The following is a 12,500-nucleotide window of genomic DNA, read 5'->3' on the forward strand; positions in this document are numbered from 1 at the left end:
AGAAAATAGAATAATAAAAAATAACAATAAGTGAGAAAATAATAAAGCTTATTTTAGGAAGAGCATATTCAGGCCATATCCTGGTGCTTCAGTTTGTACATCACCATATCTGCATAACATTAACAATATTCTTTAACATTTAAAAAAAATCGAGCATATGATTATGATTATAACAAAGATATATAGATGCTCTTCAGTTAATTTACATATTTATTCTTTGAAATTCCTCTAATACCAAGATCTGTCGCTTCTCGTGAAGGTAGAGGTGAATGTTCGAATAAGAGAGAGGAGAGTAAGAGTAAGAAACTTTAAGTGTAGCGAAGTGACCATTGTTTACAGTGCGGGTGTCCGATATGGGAGTAAAGAAAGGGGCAGTTATGAAGAAGCATTTAAAATTTCTGAATAAATAGCCTGGATAAATAAGCAAATAAGCATCTCAATACAAAGCATATTCAAATGGGAAGTACCGGAAGTGCGAATAAGGAAGAGCACGCCAAGCAAATATCGCCTAAAGTGCCAATACGGAAAGGACTGATGACAGACTATGCAAGTAGGCTTTTCTAAGAACCGAGAATAAAAGGTGACGACTGGCCTTTCCTCGTGTGAACTCCGTGTCTCTGACGTCAATATTTGCGTGATCTCAACCCCACTGCGGACGACTACATGTTATTAACGGAGAAATATCGCTCAAAGAAATAGATTTACGGGTCGTCGTACTCGATGCGGTGCAGTTGCAGGTCAGTGACACATCCATTGATCAGAAATAGAGTTATGTTTTTTTGTTTTCTTTCCATACACAGTAGAACGCGAATTTCAAACTTTTTTTTTTATAAATGTGTAAATGCGCATTAGCATACACACATCCACTACACACACACAAACATATACACTTGTGTTTGCAATAACACTTATACAAACACATGTTTACTATACATCTCCATAGGTACACCTAACCCCGTACAGAGACATACACACATCCCTACATAAGCACCGACATGCACAGCAACAATCACACATACTCATACAGACATAGACACACACACACACACAGTCACACACACAGTCACCAAAAGCAACATGCACTAATACACGAATGCACACACACAACCGGTCTAGACACAGTAGGTAACGACTAGATTTTTTGAGTAAAAGGAACCTCAGCTATCATATTGCGTCTTGGTGGTGGAAAAAAATGTGTGAGTGTGTGTGTGTGTATGTGACAGACAGAGAGAGAGAGAGAGAGAGAGAGAGAGAGAGAGAGAGAGAGAGAGAGAGAGAGAGAGAGAGAGAGAGAGAGAGAGAGAGAGAGAGAGAGGGGGGGGGGGGAGGGAAAGAGAGAAAGAGAGAGACAGAGACAGAGAGAGAGAGAGAAAGAGAAAGAGAGAGAGAGAGAGAGAAGAGAGAGAGAGAGAGAGAGAGAGAGAGAGAGTGAGAGGGGGGGGGGAGGGATAGAGAGAGAGAGAGAGAGAGAGAGAGAGAGAGAGAGAAGAGAAGAGAAGAGAAAAAAAGAAAAGAAAAGAAAAGAAAAGAAAAGAAAAGAAAAGAAAAAAAAAGAAAAGAAAAAAAAAAAAAAGAAAAGAAGCGAAAAGAAAAGAAAAGAAGAAGAGAAGAGAAGAGAAGAGAAGAGAAGAGAAGAGAAGAGAAGAGAAGAGAAAAGAAAAGAAAAGAAAAGAGAGGATAGGAGAGGAAAGGTGAGAGAAGAGGATAGGGTAGAAATAACGATAAGAGATAGAGACAGATAGATAGACAGACAGATATACAGATAGACAGATAGAGATGTGATAAGCAATGTTATAGATATAAGCGAATTAATCTACTTTCTAAAAATAGCTGTACTCACCCCTCCCTGCTCTGACTGGTCCTTGCTGCAGAAGGCATCGAAGTTAGGGCGTGGAGGAGGATCGGGAAGAGGCAGATTCTCCGGGATGGATGCCACTGTGGGCGCCTCGCTTGTGGACGAGAGGCGTGGACGACGCATGGGCGCCAAGTAGTCACTGCTGGACACCGGAGGACTGCTGCTGAGGCTGCTGCTGAGGCCCAGAAGCGGTAGGGCGCTTCCGTTCAGCGGCCCGGAGCCTAAGGGACTGCCTACGACAACGCCCAAGAACTGGCCAGAACCTCCGCTGTTGGGGATGTTCAGCTGCAGTTCCCGGGGGCTTCCGGTGGGTGTGTCTGCCGCCGAGCCTTCAGCGCTTACAGGCTTAGCTGCGAGGTGGCCCGGGCAGAGCAGGCTGGCGGATCCATAGCCCGAGGAAGTGGGAGACACGAGCACATCCTTCCCCGACCTCCTCGACGGCGAGACGGACGTGTGGCGCTGAGGGCGAGGCCGCCGGGGCATGGACTCGCTGTAGGCTCGGCGGCGGGGCATGGCCTCCACCACTCCCAACGCGGCCTGGTAATCCCACAACATGTTGAACGGCCTTTTGTTACACGCGCACAGAAAGTCGGATACCTATAGCTGTTCGAGGTGTACTGTTTCTTCAAGTTATCATCCGTGTGGTTAAAATTCAACGATTTTCCCTCAACTAATGACTTCACAAACCGCAAATCCAAAACACTTTCCGGATATCAATTCATAACATTTAACACGCGAATCATTCTTTTCACTCGTTAGGGAAACAAACGATCTATATAAACGTGACGGGTTGTATCATCCTCTGACCGCTAAAATTCTGGAGTTAATAATTCAGTTGTATAAATCCAGATAAAGAACTCACATTATCAACTGTATTTCTTCACAAGCTATCCTTTAGCGAATAAAGGTATTATTATTTACCTGTTCGTATCAGTTTCTATGTTATTAATTCGTTCCCTACATACACCATATCATATCATAGAGTATAATCCTACACGACAGCCTTTTACATTAGCTATCATTTCATCGATCTTCTTATCTTGTGATATTTCTCTGTAAAATTCAGAAGAGAGTGTTAGATGGATATAATACATATTGAAATTCAGTAGAACATATAAGAAATAGTTACTCCTCTAGTAATTTGGTTTTCTTTGATAGACTATCACAGAAAACAAGAAAAAGAAAGGGGTAACTGTATAAAGTATCGACAACTCTATTAACATAGCTTAAAAGGAAGGAAGTCACTTTTATAATATATCACTACCCTTTCCCGTACATGTAAACAGACAACGCTATTACATCTCGACCCACGGAATCTTCGTAATACGAAATTTGCGCAGCACAGACGAGCCATATGGTTCTCCGAAACTTTGTGCCGAAAGAAATCGTTTTGCAAATATATTATTTTATTAATGTTTCCAGTCGTAAGCATATAATAAAACAGTTATTTGAACGATTAAAAAAACAAAATATGATCAGCCTATGAATTCATGCTGATATGCACTTGTGAACACTTATATTTTACGCAAGTTTATAAAATAATTGATGAAAAAATAATTCAACAGTGTAACGAAAATGTCTGAATACCTTTGCATGACTTTCCCTTTCATTCTTTTTTGCATACTTCAACAATTTATCAAAACCTGTTGATTTCTTCAGCATTCATTAATCTCGAACATGAAAAAATGCAACCCATTTTTACGCGGTGCCATAATTACATACGGGCTCCGACCAGCAGCATGTAATAAAATATGTCTAATTTTGAAATGCATTCGATAAACCCGGGACAAGCAGTTCAACGTTAATCATGAAATAAAGGTCAGATAAATTAGTTACATCAGTCATCCTTCAAACACTACCAACATCACGTTTTCTAAAACTTTTTATATTCCCATTTTCTTTGTTAAACTCGAGGAAATTAAACTACATAAAAATGATGAAAATATAGTTCATTTCAGCAAATGAAATATTTAAAAAAAAGATGTTTTTGTCAAAACACTGAATGCCAGTCGTAAGAATCAGATCACGTAACTGATTGTGAGACTAATCAGTGTCATGAGGCCAATTTGAACGGTACAACGGTGAAATATCCGTCAAAATGTAGTTGAAATTTTAGAAATCTGACTGTTGCAAAGGATTGCTGATGAAATGGAATATTGATGTCACACACACACATATATTACTGCACACATACACACACATACACACGCACACACAATATTACGTGTGTGTATCATAACAACCAGGGGCGTCAATTAGAAGGGGGATGGGAGAGCCCCCCCCTCCCCAAGACTGTTTGCCCATCAGGATCTGTCTACGTATATACACATATTTGCACTATATATACATATACATACTTAAATACTACTATATTACATCTTCATTGGTCTGATTATAGCTTAAAATCCCCTAGACTATCTTATTTTTCATTTTTTTTTCGCTTCGCTCATCTACACTCTTGATAAAAACATCTGCTAATTTATCAACAATGACTATATGATTATGTATCAAAAGAATTCCATTACAGACTAAAATGACACAATCTATCAATCCTTTTACATCAATTAACCGTCTCCTTATATATTTTTTCGACAATTCTCGTTTCTTCCTTCTAACCTCTGCCACTAACTTACACATCTCCAAGTAAACTCCAACACTCCTCGGCTGTTTTCACCCTTATCGGACACAAAAGGAGTGATAAAGTTGTTTGTTGTTTACGGAGGGTAATAAAGACGCGGCACAGAGCTTTCCTTATAAACAGGTAGTGGGATGATATGTTTGTTTTATCCCCTCGTGTTTTTGTTTTTCTTAATTTCTTTCTTTTACTTGTCATAATGAAGCTCAACTATGATAGTGAAAATGATGATGATTTCATTGATAATAACAACAACAATGATAATAATGATAATAATAATTATCATTATTGCTGTTATTTTTATCATGATGATAATAATGATAATTATGATGTTAATGATAATGATAATTATGATGTTAATAATAATGATCATTATGATGTTAATAATAATGATAATTATGATGTTAATAATAATTATAATTATGATATTAATAATAATGATAATAGTAATAATAATAGGTAATGGTGATATAGATAACAATAATAGGTAATGGTGATATAGATAACAATAATAGTATTAGTATTATCATTAACATTATCATCATCATCGTCATTATCATTATGATCTTTATCACCATCATGAAAACAACATAACAGCAATAACAATGAGAGTATTAACAATTAAAATAATGATAATAATAACAACAACAATAATATCAATTATACTATTACTACTACTAATAATAATTATTATAATAAAAGTAACAATCATAATAATGAGAATGATAATAATGATAATAACAATAAAAATGATAATTATTATTGTGACAATAACAATGATAATAATTATAACAGTAATAATAACAATAAAAACGTAATAATGACATAATGACAACAACAAATAATGGTAATCATAACAGTAATAACAATGATGATTATAATGATAATAACAATAATATTAATGATAATAATGAGAATGATAACAACAACAACAACAACAACAACAACAATAATAATAATAATAATAATAATAATAATAATGATAATGATAATGATAATGATAATGATAATGATAATAATAATAATAATAATAATAATAATAATAATAATAATAATAATAATAATGATGATAATAAAGATAACAATAATGATAATATCGATGATAATAATGATAATGATGATGATGGTGGTGATGACGATGATGATATTTATATAAAATAACAAGTATAATAATTATGATAATAATGACAATAATAATGACAATAATAATAATCATCATCATAATGATAATGATAACAAAAACAATAACAACAACAACAATGATGATAATAATAATATGTATGATGATAATAATAATAATAATGACTGAGATGGTCATAACACAATAGCAATAAGGACTATAAAACCAATAACATTAGTAATAATGGTAATAATGGTGATAATGATAATGATAACAACAGCAATACATAATATAATGATAATCATAATGATGATAATAATGATACTAATGATAATAAAGATTATTATTGTTATAATCAAGATTATAGTAATTATGATGGTTATAATAATATTATTATTATCATTATTATTACCGTAATAATGATAATGATAATAATAATGATAATAATAACAACAACAATAATAACGATAACAATTTAAATAATATTAATAATGATACTACAACTGCTACTACTACTAATAATTATAATGATGATGATAATAATAATAATGATGATGATAATAATAACAATAATAATAGCAATAACATTAATAATAATAATGATAATAATAATAACAACAATGATAATGATAACAATAATAATAATGAAAGTAATAATAATGATAATGGTAATAAATAATAACAAAACACTAATAATAATAATGATAACAATAATGATAATAATCATCATCATCATCATAATGATAATATTACTAGCAATAATAATAATGATAATGACAATAATAATAATAATAATAATAAAATGATGATAATAATAATAATAATAATAATAATAATAATAATAATAATAATAATAATAATGATGATAATAATAATATCATTAATGATGATGACAATAATAATTAATAACAATAACAATAACAGATAATAATAATAACAATTATTATAATAACAGAAGAACAGAAGAACGGTAACAACAATAACAGCAATAATAATGATAACAGAACAATGCAGAGCCCAACTGAAACGACGGCCGCACATGGCATACCAAAACAGCATTTGAACACCAAAGTTATCCTTACGAAACTATGAGGAGGGGGGGGGGGTTCTAGAATGATCTTCAACCCCTTTTTCCGTTGTTCAATTTCTAAGATAGAACAGGATTTTCAACCCACCACTAAAGAGAGAAAAATATATATAAAAAACAAGTAAGAATCCTGTTTCAGGTACGCGAACACGTTGAGATGAAGAAAACCTGTTTTATTCACACATAAAAGTTTTTTTTTTCCTTCTTTGTGGCTGGCATATCTAATTTGTTTACAAGCGTCCATGTGAATGAGCCTCTCTTTGTATCCTACTGATTTGTAGTATCCTGCTCATGGCGCTATTCATGGACAAGATCCTAAATTTGAGTACATCCCATGACATTACGTAGAGTCACATGACACACTGACGGAGAGTCCCATGACCTTATCCTCTTTAGACGCAATAGAGCCGATTGGCTGCCCCGTACACTCATCAGCGCTAATACATATTATCAATGGGTGCGGTAGTCTGGTATCGCACCTTACTCATTGAATGGCCGAATGAAGACATAACGTCTTTTTTTTGCATTCGAGACGCGCCTATGCATCTCTATTACAACGACACACACCCCGAGCAAGCCAAATGCCCCGTTACGTCACACGCATGACAAAAGGGCTGCAGCTCCCCGGTTGCCAAAGCCCCCTCGCATTTAAGACGCGTGTGAAAGGGTGTGACTGCGACCATGAGACCATCACCTCGCTTGCTGTGGCGGCGTGTTACGGCTGTGACGCATTGCTACGAGCGGGAAGCTAGGGCAAGGCAGGGCAGGATACGCTACGACAAGGTAGGGCAGGTAGAGTGGGGAATGGTAAAGTAGACAAGGGAAGCGTTGGATAAAAAGGAGTAAGGCAAGGTAGGGTTCAAGTATGGCAAGGTAGGGTAGGGTACGGTAGGTCAGGGCGAGGTTGCATTGGAAATAGTTCGTTGGAAAAAAAAGAGGAGAGAGAAATGACCTTGACGCCCCTCGAATACCCAAAGGACCCGCCGTCTGAAGCGTAAAAGTCTACCACGCCGAGAGTCAGGTGTTCCTATAGGTCTATTGCGCATCATGTAGGGAGAGGGGGAGGGAAGGGAGGGAGAGGGAAGGAGAGACAGTGGAGGGAGGGAAGGGAGAGGGGGAGGGAAGGAGAGACAGAGGAGGGAGGGAGGGAGAGGGAAGCATCGGAGGGAGGGAGGGAAGGAGAGACATTGGAGGGAGGGAAGGGAGGGAGGGAGAGACCGAGGGGGAGGGGGCGCAGTTGAAGACCAAAACGCTCTTGGGGGATAGGAGGGAAGAGGGAGGAGGGGGAGGGTGTGGTGGGGGGCTAAGGTATGTCCGCATTATAACCTAATAAAACCGTCAATCAGACTTAAGTAAGGTTTCCTGTTGCAGACACCATGTGACTCACTCGCCGATACTCCTCGTCGCTCCAGGTCAAATCTCAGGACAGCGGACGCGTTCTCATGGCTTCTGTAGGGGCAAGACGGGCAGGAAGCAGGGGCATGGGGTATGAGGCGTCGGGGCACGTAATGAGGCAAGATAGGGGAGCTAGGGTGTGGGGGAGATACGGGTTGGCTAGAAGGGGAGGTGGGAGGGGAGGAGGAAGGAGAAAGGGGGGGGGGGAGGAAGAAAAAGGGATGGCGAGAGGGAGAGGAAAAAACCGTGGGAAGGCTGGTGAAGTGAGAGGCACTGTATCAAGCGAGAGATATATAATCAAACACACACACACACACACACACACACACACACACACACACACACACACACACACACACACACACACACACACACACACACACACACACATATATATATATATATATATATATATATATATATATATATATATATATATATAGAGAGAGAGAGAGAGAGAGAGAGAGAGAGAGAGAGAGAGAGAGAGAGAGAACGAGAGGTAGAGAAAGAACGAGAGGTAGAAAAAGAGAGAAAGAGAGAGATAGAGAGACAGAGAAAGCGAAAGAGAGTGAGAGAGAGAGAGAGAGAGAGAGAGAGAGAGAGAGAGAGAGAGAGAGAGAGAGAGAGAGAGAGAGAGAGAGAGAGAGAAGAGGGGGGGGGGGGTGAGATAAGGACAGAGCAGGAGATTGGGAGAAAGAGAGACATAAAGAAAAGCAGTACCCAACGCCTGCATAGTATAAACAGGTTTCAGTTCCAGTACACGGCTGTGAAATGATACTAGGGGTGAAAGTAGCAAAAAAAATTAATGGAAGATGGTTGCGTTTTGCAAAGTATGATACTTGTTGTTGACGTCATCTATTGAATCATTACTATTATTGTTAGTACCATCATAATTATTATTGTTTATCATTGCTACTGTTATTAGAACCTTATTTATTATATTTCACTGATATTCATATTAGTAGTTGTTACTTAAACCATCACTATTGTCTCCCATATCGTCACCATCATAATCATATTGTTTATTATTTCTATAATTATTATCACCATTAGTGCGATTTCCACATCTAACTTCCATGCTGAAAATCTATAAAACCAAACGCAAAAACCTGCACAATATATTCTGCGTCGTTAATGATTGCATAAAACGAGGATCGAATCAGACTAGATAATGAGACGATAAAAAAGGCATTCGAGACTTCTTATTCGATACATTGTCTGTGAGACTTTTAAACCTTGTGTGTGGTCATATGTTGGTATGTTATAATGGCCAACGTGTGGTTTAGAATTTGACTTATTTACATTTAACTCGATTCCCTTGCCTGAATAATGGCCTTCCAATATCTAATCCTCTGTATTTTTCTTTGTTTTTGTTTTCTTTTCCCCTTCGCTTCCTCGTTCTTTCAAATGTCTCTTGATTCCTTCTTTCTTGGTGTTGTTGTCATTGTGTTCAGGTTTTGTTGTTTGCTGTTGTCATTGTTTATGTCCTTTCTTCATTTTTTAAATTATTTTCTCCTTTTTCGCATTTCCCTGTTAATTCTAACAACCTTCCTTTTTCCCACATCCTTCTCCTTTGTGTCGTGTGGTCATCAACATACACATTTTTCATGGAAATAAACCAACAAACACAAAACGAACAAGGAATGCCTGGCGACATCCCCGGACTAGAAGCTTCTACAATAACAAACTCAAAACATCCAACGAACCGAAAATTCTAGCAACGAGGTCAAGAACTTTGGGCAAAAAGCAAATTGATGTGAAACACTTTGTAACTGCTTTCCCGCCGTTACTAGTTTTCCCTTTACAACGCCGTAACTATTCTTTTCTTTTGGTGGGAGGGAGACGAACTTTGAATCTATAGCGCTATGATTTTTTAACGTTCTTTTTTATCAATTTTTCAGTAAAGTGATTTTGGACGAAAATTGAACTAAAAAGAAAATCGAAAGTATAAAATATCCCGTTTGTTTACCTAAACTTCGGTGCGATAACTGAAATTTATTAAATGGTTGGGCCAAAAATATTCGTTCAGAACGATACAGTATAATAATAAAGATAAGGATAGCAACGTGTTGAAATGATGATAAACATCATGATGAAATTTATCATGAAATGCTGTAGTGAAAAGTGAAGAAATTGCGATTTTTAGGGGAATGATCATGAAATTATAATGATAACAAAATAATGTAATGAAATGAAAAAAAAAAAAAATCTTATGACAATATCTACAAAAGACACACGAATAATAATAACAGAACGATGATATCAACAATAGTCTTGATGATGATACAAAAAGACAATGATATCAATAATAGTCTTGATGCAGTGGTAATATGATGAAAAAAAAAAGATTCTGCCCCTGCGCTCTCTTCAAAGTGGTAAACAGTCTGTCCTCGGCGAGACTCTGCGGACTGAAAGGTACATGTTTTTCCAAGAGACTGTTTATGTTAATTATTTTGGCAAAGCTTCTGGGAAAGGTCTTTGCTCCAGCGGATGTATGAACACCTGATTCTTCTCTTTATTTTTGTTGGTTTATTTATTTATTTTAGTTGATTTTGTCCGTTTATGTGAGTGTTTGTATTTGTCTCTGTCTCTATTTCTCTCCCTTTGTTCGTACGCTTTCTCCTTTCTCTTTACATACACACACACACACACACACACACACACACACAAATAATAATAATAATAATAATAAAAAAAAATACAAACAACCACAAACACATACATATTCGTTTCCTCTTTTATCAGATTTTGTTCTCCTTCCCTTTCTTTCTGCCTTTCTCTCTCTCTCATTTTCTATCGGCGATCCCACTGCCAAACGAAGTGAGTCACAGGTTTCAAAATCCCCACAACTGTACTCCACTAATTTAGCACATTCTTCCCCTCTCCCTCCCTCCCGCCCCCGCTCTCTCTTCTTCTTTTCTTCCTCCTCCATCTCCTACTCCTATTCCTGCTCTTTCCTCATCCTTCTGCGTATCTCCTCCTTCCGCTTTTACCTATTATTATTATTCATCTTCTACGCCGGCGCGCCTCCTGTCCATCTCTTCCCCTCCACCTCCTACTCTTATTCCTCCTCCTCCTCCTTCTTCTTCGCCTTCTTTTTGTCCTCGTCCTCCTCCCCCTTTCCCTTCTCCCTCCTGCTCCATCTCCATCTCCTCCTCCTTCCCCTCTCTCCTCCACTTCCTCCCCCTCTTCTTCTTCCTCCCCTCCTCCTCCATCTTCGTCTTCTCTTCGTCCTCGTCCTCCTACCCTTCTTCCTCCCTACCCTTCCCCCTTCTCCTCTCCCTCCACCTCCCCCCTCCTTCTCTTCCTCCTCCCCTCCACCTCCTCCTCCTCCTTCTTCTTCCTCCTCTCCCTCTCCCTCCTGCTCCTCCCTCCCCCTCCCTCTCCCCTTCTCCCTCTGCCTCCACCTCCTCTTCCTCCTCCCCTCCTTCTCTTCCTCCTCCCCTTCCCCCTTCTCCTCCTCCTCCTCCTCCTCCTCCTCCCCCTCCTCCTCCTCCTCCTCCTCTCTCCCTTCCCCTTCTCTCCTCCACCTCCTCCTCTTCTTCCTCCTCCCTCCTTCTCTTCCTCCTCCCCTCCTTCTCTTCCTCTCTCCTCCTCCTCCCTCTCCTCCTTTCCTCTCCTCCACCTCCTCCTCTTCCTCATCCCCCTTCTCCTCTTCCTCCTCCCCCTTCTCTCCTCTTCCTCCTTCTCCTCCTCCTTCTCCTCTTCGTCTTCTTCTTCCTCCTCCTCCTCCTCCTCCTCCCTCTCCTCCTTCTCCTCCTCCTCCTCCTCCCTCTCCTCCTCCTCCCTCTCCTCCTCTTCCCTCTCCTCCTCTTCCCTCTATTCAGTCTTCGACATGCCAGACAAGACATGTCGAAGCACTGAAAAGCTTACCGACTGAAGCTGCACAAACAAGCAGACGACAGAGTACGGAGGTGAAGGCTGTGCAGGCACGCGCGCGAGGGGGGGGGGGGGGGGGGAGACGCAAATACTGCACTAGGAAGAAAAAAAGGGGGGACCGTTCAAGCTTTTAGGTCAAGAATGTAGGGTGGGAGGAATCGTGTGGAAATATGAGATTATTAGATGTGTGTCAGGATTGCTAAATGCAGTTTCACAGATGCATGCGCGTGTATCTGTAGCAACGCGAGCGTGTGCGTCTGTGTGAGAGCGTGTGTAATTGTGCGCGTGAGAGAGGGAGAATATGTGCGGATCAACTCAAAACAAGATCAAATATTACTTTTCATAACTTCATAACACTATTCGTTGTGATGATAATTAAAAATGCCATTCACCAAACAGACTACTGAATTAATTGCGCATTTCGACCTTCTGCCCTCTCCCAGCGCCAAGGTACGCCCCTTCCGCGCAGACGACGCCACTCTCACGGTGCCACTCCATAATCTGCGCAGAGGAAATGAACGATCAACAA

At 38.9% G+C, this 12,500-nt stretch overlaps 1 protein-coding gene across 1 annotated transcript in view; it reads right to left on the bottom strand.

Moving 5' to 3' along the window:
- SNF4Agamma (SNF4/AMP-activated protein kinase gamma subunit) overlaps window positions 1-2,879 on the bottom strand; it is a 252,200-nt gene extending 249,321 nt beyond the window's left edge. Inside the window, exon 1 of the mRNA XM_070126527.1 lies at window positions 1,841-2,879. Within this exon, the coding sequence (XP_069982628.1) occupies window positions 1,841-2,410 (570 nt within the window). The 5' untranslated portion in view covers window positions 2,411-2,879. The remainder of the gene's footprint in view (window positions 1-1,840) is intronic.
- Between the last annotated feature and the right edge of the window lie 9,621 nt (window positions 2,880-12,500).

This window comes from Penaeus vannamei, chromosome 10 (assembly GCF_042767895.1).
Source record: "Penaeus vannamei isolate JL-2024 chromosome 10, ASM4276789v1, whole genome shotgun sequence".
Lineage (NCBI taxonomy): Eukaryota > Metazoa > Arthropoda > Malacostraca > Decapoda > Penaeidae > Penaeus > Penaeus vannamei.